The following is a 23,436-nucleotide window of genomic DNA, read 5'->3' as shown; positions in this document are numbered from 1 at the left end:
TCCCGGCACACTCTTGACAGTCCGGATCTCGGAATGTTGAATTCCCTGACGATTTCCGAAATGGAGTGTCCCATGCACGTAGTTCCTACTACTGTTGTGTACATAGTTCCGCATAGTCAGCACGTACACAACTTTCCCACTAGAGCGCGCCCCGCTAAGCACAACAGCGCAGGCGCAGCGCTCGGCCATCTCCGCACTACGAGATGGCGCTGCCATAGAGACGGACCAAATTCTGCTTCCGCCGATCCGTGTATTAATATGTAACGTAGCCAATGAGATTGCTGCTAACGTAGAACCTTTTCTCCTCGCGAATCACACTCGCGCAGTGATACATGAATGCGCGAGGTATTATAACGAGTGTGCAGACCTCTGATTGGTCAGCCTGCATTCGTCTGCACCAGTCTGTACCAGTCTGCATTAGTCTGTACCAGTCTGTACCAGTCTATAGTCAAGTTTCATTCTGCGCCTAATAAGATTACCATATTCCTGTACATAGCCATGAAGAAAAATGTATAGACACTTTTGTCAAGTAACAGAGATATATGTGAGAATAAGATTAACGTACCAATACCAAAGGAACTTCAGATTGTCAATTGTAAATAGCATCCAGAATCAAGTTAAGTAATTTTTATGCTTGTTATTATTTTAATAAATGTATGTGAAAATTGAAACTTCCTGGCAGATTAAAACTGTGTGCCCGACCGAGACTCGAACTCGGGACCTTTGCCTTTCGCGGTCAAGTGCTCTACCAACTGAGCTACCGAAGCACGACTCACGCCCGGTACTCACAGCTTTACTTCTGCCAGTATCTCATCTCCTACCTTCCAAACTTTACAGAAGCTCTCCTGCGAACCTTGCAGAACTAGCACTCCTGAAAGAAAGGATATAGCGGAGACATGGCTTAGCCACAGCCTGGGGGATGTTTCCAGAATGAGATTTTCACTCTGCAGCGGAGTGTGCGCTGATATGAAACTTCCTGGCAGATTAAAACTGTGTGCCCGACCGAGACTCGAACTCGGGACCTTCGCCTTTCGCGGGCAAGTGCTCTACCATCTGAGCTACCGAAGCACGACTCACGCCCGGTACTCACAGCTTTACTTCTGCCAGTATCTCGTCTCCTACCTTCCAAACTTTACAGAAGCTCTCCTGCGAACCTGGCATAACTAGCACTCCTGAAAGAAAGGACATAGCGTAGACATGGCTTAGCCACAGCCTGGGGGATGTTTCCAGAATGAGATTTTCACTCTGCAGCGGAGTGTGCGCTGATATGAAACTTCCTGGCAGATTAAAACTGTGTGCCCGACCGAGACTCGAACTCGGGACCCTTGCCTTTCGCGGGCAAGTGCTCTACCATCTGAGCTACCGAAGCACGACTCATACCGGTACTCACAGCTTTACTTCTGCCAGTATCTCGTCTCCTACCTTCCAAACTTTACAGAAGCTCTCCTGCTGTGAGTACCGTGCGTGAGTCGTGCTTCGGTAGCTCAGATGGTAGAGCACTTGCCCGCGAAAGGCAAAGGTCCCGAGTTCGAGTCTCGGTCGGGCACACAGTTTTAATCTGCCAGGAAGTTTCATATCAGCGCACACTCCGCTGCAGAGTGAAAATCTCATTCTGGAAATATGTGAAAATTAATCAAGTGCTGTTTAAAGTTGGTCACCGTCAATCTCCTACTCTAAGCGTGCAAGTGGCATTTCTATCGTCTGACCTAATGGCAGAAGATAAACACGCCACGATAAGACCACGAGACATATTGCTGGCACTCGCCTACTTCGTTAGAGCGACAAGTCAAATAATCCGATGGTGTGTGTACTGAAGGTCTTACAGTACGCACACCACAACTACGATTTCGCATTCGAAGTCTGTTATTGTCGCAGGGCGGCCATAATTTCGTCGGAAATGTTTCCACATGACTGACAAATGACACATCTGCCAATGCACTGTCCTGTTTCCCTTGTGTACGCGATACTACTGCCATCGCTACCTCATGACTCTTGTTACCTCACTGCGTGAGAAACTGTCTTTTTATGGAAGTTACGCCATGCAATTTTAAGAAAATCTGACGGCGTTGCGTAAAACAGCTATTGTATATGCAGTAGAAGAAGTGCTCGGATTGGAAATCGCAGGCATGCATAACATACGAGGTACTGGAATTCCTAAAGAAACGGTTCGAAAGAAGCGTGCATAGCGGTGGCGTCCTGGAAGCTCGCTGCATCGCGCCCTGCGAGGTGGTCCGGGTGTCAAGGCTGGCCGCCGCACGTGGTCGCCCGCTCGCCGGCCGCCGCCCACACGCAGCTCGGCCCGGTCTCCAGAGCGGACACTGGCCGGCACGGCTGCGGCCGGCACACGCGTGCCCCCCGCCTGCTGCCTGCTGCCTCCGCTGCGCCGCCGCCGTGCCGCCCATGCCGATGAGGCGGCGCTTTTGTGAGCCGTCCCCAGGGGGCGGCAACTCCCCCGTGCTGCCATCGGGCCACTATCTGAAATCGAAGCACAGCCGTCGTCTGCATAGCCACGCATGTAGCCCTGGCCCGCAGACCGAGTTCCGTTGTAGACCAGGGGACGCAGGCACGCAGCGTGTTCGAGGAAAGGAAAACGCGCTGTCGATAGAGTTTGCCATATTTTAATGGTGCGTCCAGATCTTTCACAGTGGACTACCTAGAAAATACGATCTGCTGCACAGAAGAATGCGCCCCAAAGGAATGCGGCAACGGCGCAGTTACGCATTGTGATATACTCTACAGCAGAGCCAGTAAAACCCCGATTCTTTAAATCGAACTACTATGTATAGAACCCATTCAAAGGTCTGATTACTTTACAAGCAAATTTTGCGTCACCTCGGTTCCGAAAGTTCCGGAACCTGTACAGAAAATTGGAATCCACATAAACATCATTTCCGTCCATTTTATTGCTCATGAAAACCACACATTGCATGCTGTATCACCAGACAAATGGCTCTGACCACTATGGGACTTACTTGCTCAGGTCACCAGTCCACTAGAACTTAGAACTACTTAAACCTAACTAACCTACGGACATTACATACATCCATGCCCGAGGCAGAATTCGAACCTGCGACCGTAGCGATAGCGCGGTTCGAGACTATAGCGCCTATAATCGCTCGGCCACTCCGGCCGGCGTACCACCAGACAGCGAGACCTTCAGAGCTGGTGGTCCAGTTTGCTGTACACACCGATACCTCTAATATCCAGTAGCACGTCATCTTGCATTGATGCATCCCTGCATTCGTCCTGGCGTACTATCCACAAGTTCATCAAGGCACTGTTGGTCGAGATTGTCCCACTCCTCAACGGCGATTCGGCGTAGATCTCTCAGAGAGGTTGGTAGGTCACGTCATCCATAAATAGCCCTTTTCAATCTATCCCAGGCATGTTCGATTGGGTTCATATCTGAAGAACATGCTGGCCACTCCGGTCGAGCGATGTCGTTATCCTGAAGAAAGTCATTCATAAGATATGCACGATGGGGGCGCAAATTGTTGTCCATGAAGACGAATGCCTCGCCAATATGCTGCCGATATGGTTGCACTATCGGTAGGACTATGGCATTCACTCGTACAGCCGTTACGGCGCCTTCCATGACCATCAGCGGTGTACGTCGGCCCCACATAATGCCACCCCCAAAACAGCACGGAACTTCCACCTTGCTGCAATCGCTGGACAGTGTGTCTAAGACGTTCAGTCTGACCGGGTTGCCTTCAAACACGTCTCCGACGATTTTCTGGTTGAAGGCATATGCAACACTCATCGGTGAAGAGAACTCGATGCCAATCCATTCGGCATGTTGTTGGTCCCATCTGTACCACGCTGCATGGTGTCGTTGCAAAGATGGACCTCTCCCTGAACGTCGGGAGTGAAGTTGCACATCATGCAGCCTATTGCGCACAGTTTGAGTCGTAACACGACGTCCTGTGGCTGCACGAATAGCATTATTCAACATGGTGTCGTTGGTGTCACGGTTCCTCCGAGCCATAATCTGCAGGTAGCGGTCATCCACTGCAGTAGTAGTCCTTCGGCGGTCTGAGCGAGGCATGTCATCGACAGTTCCTCTCTCTCTGTATGTCCTCCATGTCTGCACAACATCGCTTTGGTTCACTCCGAAACGCCTGAATACTTACTTCCCTTGTTAGCCGGCCGCTGTAGTCGAGCGGTTCTAGGCGCTTCACTCCGGAACCACACGGCTGCTACGGTCGCAGGTTCGAATCCTGCCTCGGGCATGGATGTGTGTCATGTCCTTAGGAACTTTCGGAACCGAGATGATGCAAAATTTGTTTTGATGTGTGTACTTAACTCAGTAACTCACTTGTAAAGTAATCAGACCTTTGAATGGGTTTCATACATAGTTAGTCAGGTTTACGTAGTTCTAAGTCTAGGGGACTGACGACCTCCGATGTAAAGTCCCGTAGTGCTTAGAGCCATTTGAACCATTTGAACTTCCCTTGTTGAGAGTCCTTCCTGGTTCAAATGACTCTGAGCACTGTGGGACTTAACTTCTGAGGTCATCAGTCCCCTAGAACTTAGAACTACTTAAACCTAACTAACCTAAGGACATCACACACATCCATGCCCGAGGCAGGATTCGAACCTGCGACCGTAGTGGTCACGGGGTCCAGACTGAAGGGCCTAGAACCGCACGGCCACACCGGCCGGCATAGAAAGATCGTTGAGACGTCTGGAACTGACGTTTACTACATCACCCAGTACAAAAATAACTAGAAATTAACGTCATCGAAAAAGTTTAAACTCAGTACAGAAATCCTCCTTCGTGTTGAGAATTTCCTTCCCATAAAATAAATGCTGTTGACAAAAGCCTGCACAGTCGAGTGGTCGCCTGTACGATAGCTCAGCGTGTTCGGTCAAGAAAGTGGCAACCCTCTGTAATAAAAATTTGAGAGATGTCATGTGATGTCAGAACTGCAGAAGAAAACAACGAAGAAACAGGTAGAACCGTATCTGGCTGTCCTAGCGATGTAATGACATTCAGAATCAGTAGAGTGCTAACGCGCGCAAATCTCACGCCATGAAATAGTCACGTGGCTTTAGTGGGAAAGTATGTTGGGCGACAAAAATTCTGTTCTGCGTATATAAATGCTCACTCCATAGATGTCCCTATTCTATGTGCCAAATAAGTAATAGGGAGCTCGAGTTTGAGAAAGGAATATGTTGTTAGCATCGTTGAGCTGAAGAGAGCGAAATCTCAAGAAAATAGTGCCCTATCGATTGGTAACCGCTGGAAGTTCAACATTCTCACAAGGTCGAGTGGGCAAAGGAAGAAATGCTTGACGGTTTTGATTTGTTATACTAAACTTAGAGTGCACGCTAGAAATTTTTACAATAGATTTTTCGTGCTTACTAACATACTGCTGCAATATACTTCGCCTTATGGCATTCAAAGTACCAATCATATAACGCATCTGACCACCGAAAGAAAAAAAAATACGACAGTTTGATTTCATCTGCTTCCCAGCCTACTTTTCTCACCTCTCTCCCCATCCCCTACTCACCCACACATACACACTCACACTCCTGAAGATATTTTAAACTGCTACATGGTAGACGATATTACTCAAATTAAAAGAGACATTGAGACATGGCAATGGTAATCTATACTCTGTCCACAATCATTCTACTTCTTGTCCATAACGGGATACATTAAAATGATGAAAGAAAGAACAGTGCAAGTAACGCATATCAGGGTGTATACGCGGACAAGGAGAAACAATTCCCAGATTTTTCCCAGATTTCCCGACGAAAAATACACTTTCTCCCGAGTGAAAACACACTTTTTCCCTGTTCAGTGACAGTATATTTTCCCTCGGAACTGTAAAACTTATCTTTTGAATGGTTATGGTTTTATACATTGGCATAGAATTTCCCGGTACTTTAGAAAACGAAACTCAGGGGGGAAAAAAACACGTTTTGGAAAGATCTTTGATGTGAAGCAACGTGTACCTTGCATATTTTCGTATTACGAAAGTATAAATTCTAATTCCATCAAAAACGGCATGTTACTTACCCAAGCATTGAAATCGAGATTGCGATGCGCTTTTGTAAGCCTGTCATAGCTCATGTCACGTGATCTCGCCAGCCGGCGGATATTCAGAGCATAGGACAAGTGATGTAGTCAGCCAATTAGTAACATCACTGTTAAGTAGCGCGAACACACAAACATGCAAAGTTAACGGTTTAAATTGATATACATAGTGTTACTACAAGAAAAGAAAAGCTTTCACATATAATATTGGTCTCTAAGGTTAATAAGCTGCAAGAGAAGCTAAACTTCCACATATAATGTCGATCTCTTTGCGCGTGTTACACTTTAAGATATATCACACAAATGTGCTCCGGTCGGGCAGCAGTAGGGAGGACGCGTCAGTTTTCGGGAGAATGCGGTTGGATCCAGGAGCACGAGTACGTGTTGTGCAAAGGAACTCCACAGTTGTGGCAAAACAAGCTTTGTCTTTGCGCATATTACATAAATAATGTATTTGCAAGGTAACTGCGTAGAAAATGGCTTTATTTGGTCATTTTAGGTATTTTTGATTGGTGACAAATTCGCAGACTTCGACGTTATCAGACAGTGCGCAAAGCTTATGCCAGCCATTACTACAGTGCATGTAGGTAAGTTGGGTGCCTTTACTGTTCTAATGTATACTGCGTCAGTGTTATGAATTTATCGTCGCTGGTGATCATTTGGTTGCGACAGGGAGAGGATTCAGTTTTTTGTGTTTGTTGAGAAAGCTGAACAATTATCCTGACGGTGTGGTAACAAGGCCCGCGTGGCAGGTACAGTTTCTAACGGCGTACAATTGTGGGAGATCGTCATTGTGCATTCTGGTGCAAGTTACTTTATCTTGCGTTCCGGTAGTGTCAGGCCAAGGGACAAAGGTTACGTTCGCGAGACCACGGTTAACTCTGATCGAAGCATCTGGAACTTTGTGCAGGTGTTGCAACGAACTTCCACCTACGAAACTGGAGGTACTGGGCCAAAACAATATACGAGGGTCACTCCAAAAGAAATGCACACTATTTTTTTAAATCCATCTTTTATTCTACATGTTTGAAAGTTTTGCAGTGTGCAGATACATCATTTAGAAACAATATTTTTATTCCCCCACGTAATTTCCATCCCTCTCAACTGCCCTACGCCATCTTGGGACCAGCGCCTGTATACCCGCACGGTAAAATTCTGGACCAACCTGTTGGAGCCACTGTTTGGCAGCATGCACAAGGGAGTCATCATCTTCAAACCTTGTCCCACTAAGAGAGTCTTTCAGTTTCCCAAAGAGATGATAGTCACATGGAGCCAGGTCAGGACTGTGAGGCGGGTGTTTCAGTGTTGTCCATCCGAGTTTCTTTGTGAGCCACTGTCAACATCCTGGGAAGCCATCTGGCACAAACCTTTTTTAACGCCAACACGTTCAGTATTCTGCAGACACTTCCTTCCCCTACCCCATCGTAGCGTGACAGTTCGTTCACTGTGATGCGTCTGTCAGCAGTCACCAATTCGTTAACTCTCTGCACATTGTCTGGAGTGCGCTGCGAGGACAATCCTCAGTATTTCCTTGCCCGCTTTCATCACGTAACCTGCTTGCCCACCGACTAACTGTACTGCGATAGACAGCAGCATCTCCATACACATTTTTCAACCTCTTATGGATGTTTCCCACTGTCTCGTTTTCACAGCACAGGAGTTCTATGATAGCACGTTGCTTCTGACGAACGTCAAGTGTAGCAGCCATCTTGAAGACATGCTGTGACGGTACCACTCACAGGAAGAGGTTGAACTAAGTTTGAAAACAAGCGGGAAGGATGCATCCACACACTGTAAAACTTTCACACATGCCGAATGAAAACTGTAGTTTTACAAAAATAGTGTGCATTTCTTTTGGAGTGACCCTCGTATTAAGCGTTTACCAAAATTGCTTGTGGTTTATTTAGGGTGGCAACAACTTCTTAAGAGTACTATTTTCGTAGCACGTTCGTTCTAAGAATTCATATCCTATTGTGCAACGTGCAGTTAGCTGTTCTGTAGGTAAGATCAGGGAAGTTTGGTAGGTGTGGATGTTTGCGAGTGGACTTCACAGAAGCAAAACGTGAATCTATGCTATGTATTAGATCCACGCACCCTTGCTACATTGCAGCTTTCTGATACTGGCAGTTTCCACTGGTAGATTGTTGGTTAGAGTTTGGATCGTCTTTATTTTCTCTTGTAGCATACCGATGAGTTTTATTTTGTTTGACACGCAAAGGATAACAAGCCAAAAACACGTAGAATAGGAGGGGGACGAGCGAATAGTTTATAACATGATTGTGTAAGTATTATACTTGTAGTGATTTTTTAACGTTCCAGTGGATTCAAAGTTGTCCCACTGGAAAGATTTTCTTTTCCCCTTTGCAAAGTGTTATCCTAAAAGCAGGCCATGAAGCGTGCAGCTGATCTTTCTATCTCTTCTTGGGACGCCCAACATCCTTTTTCATTTAAGGGGCTCCGGATCACCCTATACTTGCAATGTTAAAATAACGCTTATAAATTACATCTTTCCTCACAAAGTATTTGAGGTAGGAAGTTGAACTTTTTACAGATTATTTATTGGAATATGGGCTACAACTTAACACAGGGATTTTACAAAATTTTTGTTCAGTTATTAAAGATGATTTTTTTTCAATTGTAATGAAAATTCACAACATTTTTTTGCAATTTTTTATTTATATATTCAAAAATATACAGTTTTTTGGAAAAAGGCTGTGTTAAATTATGCAGAAGGTACTGTGTAACATTTACAGAAAGTTTGAAACAAATATGTTTGGAAGATCCTTAGAAAACATGTAATTAGTATGAGAAAATAAAAGTTTTGGGAATCGAGCGACAAAGATTGGATTAACTTTTTAGTGCATTCCAGGTCCATAGGATGGATTATCTTCATCCTCTGCAAACTCCTCCTCCAGCTTCCTTTTGTTTCTCCTCCTGTTTACTCTTGCTTGTATTTCTAGACTCTTTACAGCCCTGTCTGCAGCCCGAAGGCGTTCCTTGCCTAAAGCAAGCATCGCTCGTACCATGTTAGAACCTATCTTCATTCCCATATTTCTAAATACCTTGCACCTTACAATGTTGCCATCATTGAAAGTCGCAACAGCATCATACACACCAAAGTGAAGTGTTTCTATTCCAACAAATACAGTCTTGGGGATTCTCGACCATATAACACTATTTACACTTTCATTGGGGTTTTGAGTTTTTCCGTGAATACACTTTTTCAACAGTTCAGGTGCTGCTAAGTCTCTGAAAATAGGATTTATCACCTCCATTATTGCATGAGGCAGACTATGCTTATGAGTGTACACTTCACCAGTTAGCAATCCTTTGTTATATTTACACCAACTGTCTTCTTCTTTGGGACACAAGCTATGTTGGGGATTTTCATCGGTAGAAGACGTATGAAAAAAAAAGAGCCCAAACAGCCTTCTTCATTTCGTCGACACTTTGTGTATTTTGCCTTTTACTTTTACTCATTATTATACTTCAACAAAACGGAGACTGAAGAAACAGAATTAATTACGAATATTTTCGAGATAACGACAGAGTAAATAAACATGAAACAATCGACAATCACACCAGCGATATATATTGAACCATCACAGGTTAGCCACAACACATACTTTATCTCACATCACTAAAATGTACCTGATGAATACGGACGTTAATAATAACACCATTTGACAGCAGTTTAACAGCGCCACAGTGGGTCACGCCCATGTAGAACACATTTCAAAAAAAAATTTAAAAATAGTTGTAGTCTTCGGAATTGAATAAATTATATATCTATTAAAAGTTAATAGTCTGCAGATTCAGAAAACGGAAAAAAGTAAAAAATGAACTTTTCATGATTTTGATCCTTTCCGGAGCCCCTTAAGTATCCGTCCATCTGATATCCTTTGAATGTGTTCATGGCATTTCTTTCTGTACTCTGTTTCCTGAAATATGCTTTTGAAGCCGAACTGATTTCTGATTTCACTATTCTTTACCTGATCTATGAATCTGTAACCCGCTAGTAGTCTTAGGCGTCTGATTTCTATTGCTTCAATATTCGTCAGTTGATTGGCTGTTTGAGTCCAAGCTTCTGATCCGTACAGTGGAATTAGTACTACATTACACTGTCTCTTTTCTAATTTCTTTGAGGAGAGTACAGTTTATAGTAGCTAACGACTGTTGAAATTTTTGCAACTTGAATTGTTGACTATTGGATGTACTCGTAACATATGAGATCTCACACCCCAAGCATGTAAAAGTATTTGCTTGCTCTAGCAGTTTATTATTAATCATTGTTTTTTGTCTTAAATGCTCCTTACCAAAGAGCGGCATTATCTTAGTTTTAACTGTCGTATCATAATCATTTGCTACCTTGTTCAAGAGTGAAATTGTTCTCTATAATTTCTCTTCCGAGTCCGCTAAGATTATTTGATCATCTGCAAACAGGAGTGTATTTATAACTTTGTTACGAGGCTTATAATGATGCAGTACTTTATTCTGCCATACATATATTAGTCGGCCGTGCCCTTTCAAAGGAACCATCCAGGCATTTGCCTGGAGAGATTTTAGGGAAATCACGGAAAACCTAAATCAGGATGGCCGGACTCGGGACTGAACCGTCGTCCTACCCAATGCGAGTCCAGTATGACGGGTACCCTTGCCTCACTCCTTGAGAGACGATATCGCAAACGAACTTCCTTTTTTTAATTCTGGTTTTGTTTCATAGGTACATACCCTGAATTATATTTATTACGAAGTTGAGTCACACAATTCTTTTCTAAAATTTCCCATAATTTAACTCTGTTAACTTTATCAAACGCTTTCTCACAATCGATAAAGGGTACGCCTGTGAGATGATTGCATTCTCTGTGGTTTTCAGCATATTGGCAGACTGGAAAAACACCTGAAACCCATTCTCTTCTTCTGTAAGAAACTTTTCGGAAATTATATTTAGTCTATTTGTTGTTAGTCTCGCATATATCTTGTATCCAGGGTTCGCCGGCCGGAGTGGCCGTGCGTTTCTAGGCGCTACAGTCTGGAACTGCGTGACCGCTACGGTCGCAGGTTCGAATCCTGCCTCGGGCATGGATGTGTGTGACGTCCTTAGGTTAGTTAGGTTTAAGTAGTTCTAAGTTCTAGGGGACTGATGACCACAGCAGTTAAGTCCCATAGTGCTCAGAGCCATTTGAACCATTTTTTGTATCCAGGGTTCGAAAAACTAACACCTGGATAATTGTCGCATATCCTGCGGTCCCCTTTTTTAAATAATGGGATAGCAACTGGAGTTTGCCTATCTCCCGGTATCTTGCACACCGTCCAGCGACTACATGCCCGAGGTAGCTTTCAATTTCTTGTCGTGATCTGAAGATCACAGATTCCCTAGTTTGATCTTAGCCTAGGCCCGCGTCTTTCCCGCGTTGCGGCAGGCGGCCGCGGTCGTAAATGCCGCAGCTGATGACTTTTTGTGACACAGTTTTCTTGCCCCCTCTAATGAGGCCGTAGGTCGGAGCACTTGATACTCTTGAGATACGCCTTTTCCGGCGGTGCACCAACGCAGGACAGCGTGTTGATATTCACATCCTGGTCGGAGCATCGCGCTCATTTGAACCGGTAGAACGATTGTCAAATGCCTCGCACACTGGCTCACCGCATGAATTACTGGCCACCCCTTAAAAGAACCCACTGGTCTCTTTGTAGAGCTGTAGATGGTGTAAGACTGTTACCAGACGATCATGTGACCCTCCACTGGTGGCTTCTCCATCTGCGTCCGTACTCCGCAAGTAGCGGAGGATACTTCTGGTACGACTATCGTTGCCGTCTTCCCTGATCAATTCAGAAATTGAACGTGGAAAGTACGACTGCTACGAATCCTCATATCTTTTCTTGATCATGATCCACAGTCAAGTTAAAGTTTTTGAAATAAAAACATTTTCGCATTTAACTCTGTTTGCAATGTGCACAGTGCCGATCACACAGTCAGTTTCAAGTGTAAGATGTTGTGCTACACGCATGTTAAAAAATCAAAAATATTTAGTATATCTTGTCTTAGTTGCACACAGTTCAAGCAGTAGAATCCCATCCAGACACGAATCTGCGATGTTTCCGAACCGGGCAAAAACTTGGTCGAGGAGGATCCTTAATGGTGTGGGCAGGGATTATGTTGACCAGTCTGATAGGGCTTCATGAAATTGTACGCGTGAATCGGCAAGGTTTAGCTGCTGTCAGGTATCGTGACGATATCTTCAGACTTCATGTGCGGTTGTTGCGAGGTGCTGTGGTCCCGGACATCGTACTGATGGACAACAACGCTCGACCTCATAGATCATAGGCGGTTGATGTTTCCTAGGAAACAGAAGATACTGCACGCACGCCGTGGCTTGCTCGCTCTTGTGATTTGAATCTCATGGAGCATGTGTGGGATGCAGTACGGAGATGGATTGCATCACGTCAGCATCTACCAACCACTCCTCGAGACTGCGAGCTTCTCTGCAGGAAGAATGTGCGTTATTGCCTTAGCATGAGATTGATGACATCATTCACAGCACGCACCATCGTTGTCAGGCCTGTATTGATGCCAGAGGTGGTAACACGCCATGTTGAGCACAATGATCAGTTGTCGGAAGTTGGAAGAAAACGAAGAACATTTTTGTCTACCGTTATGCACTTTGCAGTTTTTTACGTTTTGTAGTCTTTACATTGTTTCTACTTTACTATCACCTGCTTATACTGTTTTATGGCAAATAAACGCAACCTTGCAAAATTTCCGTTTGTTGCTTTAATTCTGGACACCAATGTACTTGTGTAAACAGGTGTGTCCATCCTTTCAGTGTTCAGTCAGAGTTTGAGCTCCGTACGGCCATCACGTGATTTTTGTGTGTTATACAAATGGAACAGAGGAATTTAGAGCGACGTTATACTATCAAGTTTTGTGCTAAACTTGGTGAATTCGCGAATGTGACCTTTGGAAAATTGGAGCAGGCCTGTGGGGAACATTCCTTATCAGATGCACATGTTTTTCGCCGGCACAGATCATCTTTGGAAGACTGAGAAACGTTGAAGATGAACCTCTCTCAGGCACCTTAGAGTTCAAAAACCGACGAAAATATCGAACGCGTGCGTGCTCATGTGAGATCAGACTGACGCTGAAGAATAGCGGTGATCGGCGTGATCTGTTAAACTCATGTTTAACAATAACGATGATGGATGTGACCTGTTGAACACTTTCACAGTACATCAAATATTGGCTGAGGATTTGCACCTGTGAAACGTTTGTGCCAAACTGATGCCGAAAAACCTCACAACTAAGCAGAAGGACAATGAAGAAACGCGTGTGTCGATCTTTTTGACCACGAAATGTTTCAAACATGCGTACTGCTGAGCACGTTTCCGTGTTCTTGGGAATATGACAGTTTACAAGGAACAACGTTGGTTTGCAGAAGTTTGTGAAAGTGTTCTTGGATTTCCACTGTTTAAACTGTGCATGACCAGGACATTAAATGTTATTTGTGCCAGAAGATATGTGTAAGCATGAAATATTACACTTTATAATGACCATAAGATCAAAACTACAAACGTTTGATTGAAAACCGCGAAAATGTTATCCTTTAAAAACGCCAATAGTGCCGTTTTCCTTGTATATGTGAAAATAACCGTAACTAATTTGTGTCCGTGGGAGTTATGCAGACAGTACAGTAGACCAATAAAATTTACGTAAAATATTATAGAAGGTTACATCATAAACACAGGAAAATCTCGAAAGTTTTGTTTCAACAGATTATTAATTTTGTGAATGAAACTTTCATTCACATTCTGCGTAAGAGAAATGTTGAGACAAGGGGAGACAAGGAGACATTTGCCAAGAGACATTTACTATGTGTCTCTCGGGAGACAGGTTTAACGGTTTTCATCATTACTTATGGATGTAGCTTTCTCTTTTCCAAACGCACACCATTATCCACAACCTTTTGATCAAAGTCATGCGGTCCAGAGCATTTTTTGTTTTTTTAAAAAAATTAATCTGCTCTACCGCTCTTCCCTGTATTTGCGAACATAGTAACACTGTCACAACTCTATCTCAGTATGTGTGAGACGACTACGATCTATTAGTAACACACCATCAGATAGTTTCTTGCTCTTAATGTTCTTGCGTCCTCTGTAATCTTACTTCAGTTCGTTTCCGCATAGTCCAAACATTCTATGTTTAAAAAACTCCCCACCCAGTTTCGCCTCTTTCACTTTCATGAAACCTTTTTAAGTCTCTATAGCGAAGAAAATTATTGCGTATCTAAGCTGGTCAATCTCTTAGACGCTCGGAAAATTCTGAAGACCCCTTCATCTCCTACTGCACCACCATTTATGGAACACTAGTGTAAATGGCCCTAAAATTTATATCTCCACCTGTGAAATGTGGTGTGATACATTCCGAATATACATTATTAAACCAATAAAAGCAGAAAATTGAACTAAAATCTAAAATCTATAAATGCAAAACACTTAAGAGTAAAAAAAGAAGAAAAGAGAAATCCACAAACTGCACATACCACTATCAAAAAATAATGCACCCACAATACTGCACACGACAGTAACATCACATAACAGGCGCTTTGAAAGACTGTCACATTTGTGAATCAGAGAAATACGTTGCACATCGAACAAAGCAAGCAGAAGAGAAGCGTGTCCTCTGCCCCGAAAAAAGCCTTTTAAGCGCTCAACTGGCCGAAAAGTGAACATTTTCCAGAGAAGAATTAAATGGTGCGTCACACAGGACGAAAAACAAATCTTCGATCCTCACCCTGAAAAAGATGTGTACTGCCACTTATACAACACTACTGTTTGAGTGCAGAGGTTGGTAGCGATTGAACAAAATACGCCACTGATATGACGATGTCTTCTGATTTCTGCGAAGTGAGGTCTAGGAAGCCGAAGATTCAAGGCAGGATAGAGCACTCACCCGTGTATAACCAGGGCGTGGAATACGACCCTCATTTCACGTCTATCCTTGTGACTAAACGTGAATGGCAGGGCATCTGCGATCTAACAATAGCTGAACGTCACGAATGGTTGGTTGACTTGTCGCCCCTAGCCTACGTTGTTTAGAGGTCAATCAGCACTAATGGGCCCGCCGAGTGCTCTTAAATTCTCATTTGTTCTCCCTGTCGGAAGCTCGGCGATGACAGCATATAGCTGAGCTGTGATACAAAACGGTTTTCTTTGTCCACCTAAACAATAGTTTCTCGCAAGATGGACTGCGTCTTTGTGAGTGATCTATTTCAATGTGGTGCCATCACGTCGGAAATGCATCGCGTTTATTGTGTGCGTTTATTACGTCGTCTGCCTCATAGAATTTGTAATGCACATTTACAACACAGAATACCTACGAAAACTATTTCTAACATGTGTTTGTTCTTTTAGTGTAATTTAACTACTGTTATCTCATTCATCAGCTACTGAGTCTTATTTTATTTACACTACAAGCGCACCTGCAGTATTGTTGGCCACTTCGGTGTGGATAGTGCACGAACTAATTTGTTGGCTTGATTCGGTATGATATCATCGGTGTCGGGCAGGCATCATCATAGTAAAGCCTAGACATTTAATACAATATTGGTCCATCAACCGTTTTGAGTATGTCGATCAATTTAGAGAATATTATATAAATAAGTGAAATGACTGGATAAATCCCAGTGATGTTGACGAGACCAATGGATGATAGCTTAAACGAAATAGATTTTTAATCAATAATGTTCACTCGCAACTGAATGGTGGCCTCTTAGAAACTGGGGATTCAGATATAAAATAACACGATTAAGAAATAATTAATGTACGTAATGCGAGCAAACAGAAACACGTGTGAGCAGAGTGCATTTAACTGCACATTAATTCACGACAATTAACAGTAAACACTCCAAGTCTGAAGTATAGTTTCCCAATATTGATCGCGACTGAAACTAGAATTCGTTACCCTATACACTGCAAAAACATGTATCACGTCCATCACACACGAATATAAATATCAACCGCAGCGATTAATTACATTTAACAGCTACCTCAAATCCCATAACCAAAGTTCGATGTTCGTAAGTCGCATAAAATCAACAACCGGAAAGACAGTCAAATAATCTTTTCGAAAAATTAAAGTGCTTAACTCACGCTCACTAAACTACTCCATGTCAGACGGAAAGTTTGTAATTCGTATTCATAAAAATTATTCGCAGCCCATCGAGAAGATGAAGTACGTAAACCACGTCGTTGTGCGGCCGCATAGTTCTCTCGAACGACTCACGAATGACCAGCAGAAGAATTAGAGACCAAAGACCACATGTACCCTATAGTTCACCCTTAAATACTTTCTGTGACTTCACATACTACTGAGTCCATAATGAGATTTTCAATCTGCAGCGGAGTATGCGCCGATATGAAACTTCCTGGAAGGTTAAAACTGTGTGCCGGACCGGGACTCGAACTCGGGACCTTTGCCTTCCGCGGGCAAATCTCATTCTGGAAACATCCCCCAGGCTGTGGCTAAGCCATGTCTCCGCAATATCCTTTCTTTCAGGAGTGCTAGTTCTGCAAGTTTCGTAGGAGAGCTTGTGTTAAGTTTGGAAGGTAGGAGACGAGGTAGTGGCAGAAGTAAAAAAGCTGAGAGGGGGGGGGGGGGAGTCGTGCTTGGGTAACTCAGTTGGTAGAGCACTTGCCCGCGAAAGGCAAAGGTCCCGAGTTCGAGTCTCGGTCCGGCACACAGTTTTAATCTACTGAGTCCATGTTGGACACTTAAATAATGAACACCCTACATATCTAAAGTTAAAGCCACGTACATGCAAGATGCCAGATCGCAGTTAAAATTATTGCAGTCATTTTGCGACCTCTTATTAAAATAACAACGCATAAGTATGATGTCCCCAACGCATCCCAAGGAAACCCCAATGTTACTTATGTATTTCCCATATAGCTGGCAATTATAGGACTCAAACAAAACTATACGCAGGTGGAAAATGAGAACTGATCCTGTATAACTAATTTTTAACATTGCGTTCAGCCATTGTAGAAATCTGTACTCATTGTTCAGTAGCAACAATATTCAAGGAACATCGGACTGTCCTAATATCTTAACACATATACCAATTAAATCAACTGGTCAGATACGGTTGATAAGAAATTATAACAGAATGTCCATAAAATGCAGGAATCAGCTGCCTCGTGACGTGGCCTACTTTCGCCCTCATGACGGCGGCGATATCTCTTGGTGTGGATCGCTTGATACTCAGAAAGCGTTAAAAACATCCTGAGCCACAGCTCTTAACCGTTGTTTCCAATTCACAACGAATGGTTCGAGTTGAGTTCAAGGCAGGCACATCTGGAAGGAGATGTTACGGTCAATCGAGACATCGTGTCTTCAACTACGAAGAAAAAATAACTGAGCTAAATTAATCGTATCTACATCTACAAACCGCAGCAAACTCCTGCGAAGTGTGTAGCAGAGAGTATTAATTATTTTGTGAATAAAAACCTCTAGATAGTTTAATAAATATCGATTTATTACGCGTTACAGGCATTCGTGTGGGAGACAGGGATTCGTGTGGCATTGTCCTGAATGTCTTGCCCGAAAATTACCCCGAGCAGATAGTTAGAGAACCAACTGGTGAGGGTAACGTCTTAGACCTTCTGGCAACAAACAGACCTGAACTTATCAAATCAGTTAACGTAGAGGAAGTATCACTGATCATAAGGCTGTGACAGCAACTATGACGACGGGTCAGACAAGGAATGTTAAGAAGGGTAGGAAGATATATTTGCTTAGCAAGGGTGATAGGATACAAATTCCAGAATATCTCAGCAGTCAGCATCAAATAGTCGATGATGAGGGGGAATATGTGGAGAACAAATGGAAAAAAATTCAAAGGCATCGTTCAATATGCTCTACACAAGTACGTTTCGAGAAAGGTTTTAAGGGATGGGAAAGATCCACCCTGGTTTAATATATGTGTTAGAAAAGCGTTAAGTAAAAAAATAGCACTTCATCTCAGATTCAAGAGAAGTAAAAACCTAGCTGACAAACAAAAGCTGAACGAAGCGAAAATGAGCGTAAGGAGAGCAATAAGAGAAGCGTTCAATGATTTTGAAAGTAAGACGTTGTAAACCGACCTGAATAAAAAACCTAAGAGCTTTTGGTCATATATAAAATCAGTAAGAGGGTCAAAATCATCTTCTCATTATCTCAGCGCCCTCACCGGCACAGAAACGGAAGACAACAGAGAGAAGGCAGAAAAACTGAATTCGATCTTCCGAAGTTGTTTCACCGCGGAAGATCGTAAAACTGTCCCTCCTTTCAATCGTCGTACGAACGTCGAAACGGCAGATATTGAGATAACCGATCGCGGAATTGAAAAGCAGCTACAATCGCTTAGTAGCGGAAAGGGGTCAGGACCAGATGAGATACCTATAAGATTTCATAAAGATTATGTGAAAGAACTTACTCCCCTTCTAGCAGTAATTTATCGTAGATCGCTTGAGGAACGATAGGTACCTAACGACTGGAAAAAAAGCGCACATCCTTCCCGCTTTTAAGAAAAGCCGTAAGACAGATGGACACAACTATAGACCTATATCGTTGACGGCAATCTGTCGTAGAATTATGGAACATGTTTTATGATCAAGAATTATGACGTTTTTGGAAAATGAACATCTCCTCTATAAAAATCAAGATCCTGCGAAACTCAGCTCGTTCTGTTCCTCCATGAGATCCACAGCGCAGTGGACAACGGCGCTCAGGTTGATGCCGTGTTCTTTGATTTCAGTAAGACATTTGACATCTCCCCGCATTGCCGTTCACTGAAAAAAATACGGGATTACGGAGTACCGGAGCAGACTTGCGATTGGATTCAAGACTTCCTTGCGGATCGAATTCAACATGTCGCTCTTAATGGAGCAAAATCGACAGATATAAAGGTAATATCCGGGATACCACAAGGAAGTGTATTACGATCGTTGCTGTTTACAATATACGAGGGTTGGAACATTAATAGTGGCAACGGTCGCAGGTTCGAATCCTTCCTCGGACATGGATGTGTGTGATGTCCTTAGGTTAGTTAGGTTTAAGTAGTTCCAAGTTCTATGGGACTGATGACCACAGCAGTTAAGTCCCATAGTGCTCAGAGCCATTCGAACCATTTTAAACCATTATCAGTAGTGACTGGTTGCTGTCTTCTTCTTTGCAAGAATCAACCTGTATTTTGTACATAGGCATGGTCACAAAACGTTAGTTTTCGACAAAACAGCAGGACTGCCTTTCATTACATGAAGTGGAAAATTTGACATTTCTGCACATTTAAGGTAAGTTACAAATCTTTGCGCCTCTTTTTAAATCTTATCAATATCTGCCTGATACTTGTGCGGATTTTTTACAGATAATATTTCATTGCAGATTCCTCCATCATCTGCAAAGAGTCTAAATTTACGCAGGATTAACAGCAATGTCTCCAGTTCGTTTACTAGTTCACGTCGGAATAGTAGAAGCAAAGGTGTATTTCATTAAAGCAAACTAATTGCGCATCAGTCGACAGTTTAAACATAAAATCGTACTGATTCAGCCTTTGGCTACTGCAATTAAAAGTACCATCCCCGCGCACTGAGAACTGTGCATGGTGAGTGAAAAATAAGTCGGGATTTTCAACCGACGACTTTCACCGAGTTCACGGTGACGCATTGTCATTGTATAAGTCGGTTAAATAAGTGAGTTACACCATAATGAATGAACTACATGAGCTGACCAGATTTAGCGCTTTTTTTTTGCTTGTACCTAGTTCAACGAGGCAAGAGTGACCCGGGCTCATTGCGGCTTTCCGGAGCAGCGGTAGTTGTGTCGTTCGGATCCGCTCGAACAGTCGCCGCAACTTTCAACTGCAGCTGTCGCTTTCCAAGCAGAGATCCGTGAAGGGAGACAAGCGAAACAGCTTTAGAGAGTGCTAGAAGCGGCGCTGCGTTGTCGCTGCTAACACACGGCTGTTCCGAGTGCGGTTCCAGCGCGACAGGGCGCCGAGACACTTCTCAGTCCACGTAAGAGAACACTCCGGTGCAATGTGTGAACAAACATGGAATGATAACGGCGTCTAACTTCATAATTAGCTCAATTACTAGCTACCGACCATAGGACTCTACTTCTGTCATGCGACGAGTTTCATTTCCAAAACCGTATGGAAGTTCTCTAAGAGTTCATGGTCTGTTGTTATTGTTGCCCACGTTTTGAAAAGTAACTGTCGTACGACGGTACGTATTGAATCGGTACGAGTATTGTGATTATTACCTAGCTATTGCAACTGACAACAATCACGAAAGTTTTCTGTTATTCGTGACACTATTGTTGTCTTAGAAGATTAAGTAATAGCTTCTTAAACTGTTTCATAGGGGAGGTAACATACCTGGCGCCGCCCGTGGCTCAGAAGATATGTCTACCAAATCGACGTCACAACCCACAATACATTACTCGAGACTACAGATTCCTCGGTGCTAGGAATTACTTCCAGCACCGTCCATCTGTATGTTAAAAGCTCATAAATGGTGGATGGTCTCCTTTATGGGATGAATAATGGCTGTCGACTATGAACAATCAGCTACAACTGGTAAAACCAACAACCTGGCTTTGGAGTTCTCTTTAGTCGGTGAAGCACGTAGAATACATCAGATCGCGCTTATGAAATGGACTCTGCCCTTAGAGACACGAATTATTTATTTGACGAGAGGACACACCAGTGGACAATATTCGTGGAATATTTATTAGTCTACCCCAAATTTTGGTAAAATGTAGTGTATACGGTGACAAATTCTGAAGGTGGCAGGGGTAAAATACAGGGAGCGAAAGGCTATTTACAATTTGTACAGAAACCAGATGGCAGTTATAAGAGTCGAGGGACATGAGTTGGGTTGTTTTGGGGAAGGAGACCAGACAGCAAGGTCATCGGTCTCACCGGATTAGGGAAGGACGGGGAAGGAAGTCGGCCAGGCCCTTTGGAAGGAACCATCCCGGCATTTGCCTGGAGCGATTTAGGGAAATGACGGAAAACTTAAATCAGGATGGCCGTGAGCGGGATTGAACCGTCGTCCTCCCGAATGCAAGTCCAGTGTGAGGGACATGAAAAGGAAGCAGTGGTTCGGAAGGGAGTGAGACGGGGTTGTAGCCTCTCCCCGATGTTATTCAATCTGTATATTGAGCAAGCAGTAAAGGAAACAAAAGAAAAATTCGGAGTAGGTATTAAAATCCATGGAGAAGAAATAAAAACTTTAAGGTTCGCCGATGACATTGTAATTCTGTCAGAGACAGCAAAGGACTTGGAAGAGCAGTTGAACGGAATGGACAGTGTCTTGAAAGGAGGATATAAGATGAACCTCAACAAAAGCTAAACGAGGATTATGGGATGTAGTGGAATTAAGAAGGGTGATGCTGAGGGAATTAGATTAGGGAATGAGACACTTAAAGTAGTAAAGGAGTTTTGCTATTTGGGGAGCAAAATAACTGATTATGGTCGAAGTAGAGAGGATATAAAATGTAGACTGGCAATGGCAAGGAAAGCGTTTATGCAGAAGAGAAATATGTTAACATCGAGTATAGATTTAAGTGTCAGGAAGTCGTTTCTGAAAGTATTTGTATGGAGTGTAGCCATGTAGGGAAGTGAAACGTGGGCGATAAATAGTTTGAACAAGAAGAGAATAGAAGTTCTCGAAATGCGGTGCTACAGAAGAATGCTGAAGATTAAATGGGTAGATCACACAACTAATGAGGAGGTATTGACTAGAATTGGGGAGAAGAGAAATTTGTGGCACAACATGACTAGAAGAAGGGATCTGTTGGTAGGACATATTCTGAGGCATCAAGAGATCACCAATTTAGTATTGGAGGGCAGCGTGCAGGGTAAAAATCGTAGAGGGAGACCAAGAGATGAATACACAAAGCAGATTCAGAAGGATGTATGTTGCATTAGGTACTGGGAGATGAAGCAGCTTGCACAGGATAGAGTAGCATGGTGAGCTGCATCAAACCAGTCTCAGGACTGAAGACCACAACAACAATAACAACAACAACAACAACATCTGAATAGATGCTAACAACAGAAATATGGAAGGCGGAAGAGTTAACGGTAACAGAGGTACTCTGCTACGCACTGTAAGGTGGCTTGTAGAGTACAGCTACAGATGTTGATGGACACAACATACTAAAGAGAAAATATATACCATGAAAAATACCTACGCGATGGACAAGAACTTTAAAAGGCCGTGAGGTTAATTTTTTACTGCGAGAAATTTGAAATTCATTAATAGTCGTACTTTTGTTTTGTGTCGTGGTCTGTTAACAATCCCTGAGAACACATATATCATCGAAAAGCGTGTCAACCGTAAAATACCTAGGAATGGCCGTCCACATCGATCAAAATGGAATAATCACATAAAAATAGTTGCTGTAAAATCAGATGCCAAACTAATATACCTTAGTACAATTTTAAAGAAACGTAATTCATCCACTGAAGAACTGACTTCCAAACCGCTTTTAAGAGCGATTTTCAGTATAGCTCGCGAGGCTGTGATCTATTCCACGTTGGATTAATAGAAGAGATAGAGAAGATCCAACGTGAGCAGCACGTTCCGTCTCGGGATCGGTTTTAAGCGTGAGTGCGTTACGAAGATGCATAAGAAACTCCGTAGCAGACGCTGTATCACAGAGAAGTTTACAGTTGAAATTTTGAGAGTGTAAGTTCCGGGATTAGTAAAGCAAATCATAGGTTCCTCGTGAAACGACGACGAGGAGAAAGTATAGCTTTTACGGAAATTTGTCAGCAGTCGTTCTTTCCATATACCATTCTGGAATGCAACAGGGAAAGGAGGAATCGATGGTACTAAAGCGCTCTCGACCATACGCCGTTAAGAGAATTGACGAGCGCTAGATGCAGATGTAATTTCAAACTTGGAGATTGGAAACGTGAGGTCATCAGAACTACAGCTACGATAATAGTACTACCTAAACTTGTAGCCGACGCAAATAAGTTGCTGTTGCTAGGACATGCTTGTTATGCTGTATTTGCCAAGCACTATCTGTGCATTGGTTCCGTATCTGCACGGTCAAAAGTTCTGTAGCACAAAACAATATGTTTTTCTGGTGATGTCCGAATGTCTCCAAAGAGATATGAAACTTGCAACGTAAGTCATAGATCCTATGTCGATTTCATCGTTTTCTGGATTATATCCCAGACATACATCACCACACAAAAAAAGTGAAGCATCGGGAAGGCGCGGTCGAATGTCAATTTAGCTTCGTACGTATACCCACCACTGGTGAATATGTAACTGATTAGAGCTGCAATTCTCTCTGACAGCCAGAACGGCCACCAGAGTACATTAGTGTCGTT

The 23,436-nt window shown here is 43.2% G+C and overlaps 1 protein-coding gene across 1 annotated transcript in view; it reads right to left on the bottom strand.

Moving 5' to 3' along the window:
• Positions 1 to 2,238: 2,238 nt before the first annotated feature.
• The window catches only part of LOC126470706 (T-cell leukemia homeobox protein 3-like), a 125,167-nt gene continuing 103,969 nt past the window's right edge, over positions 2,239 to 23,436 (bottom strand). Inside the window, exon 3 of the mRNA XM_050098744.1 lies at positions 2,239 to 2,475. Coding sequence (XP_049954701.1) covers positions 2,239 to 2,475 — 237 coding nt within the window. The remainder of the gene's footprint in view (positions 2,476 to 23,436) is intronic.

This window comes from Schistocerca serialis, chromosome 1 (assembly GCF_023864345.2).
Source record: "Schistocerca serialis cubense isolate TAMUIC-IGC-003099 chromosome 1, iqSchSeri2.2, whole genome shotgun sequence".
NCBI lineage: Eukaryota > Metazoa > Arthropoda > Insecta > Orthoptera > Acrididae > Schistocerca > Schistocerca serialis.
This window is presented reverse-complemented; position numbering and strand designations above follow the sequence as displayed.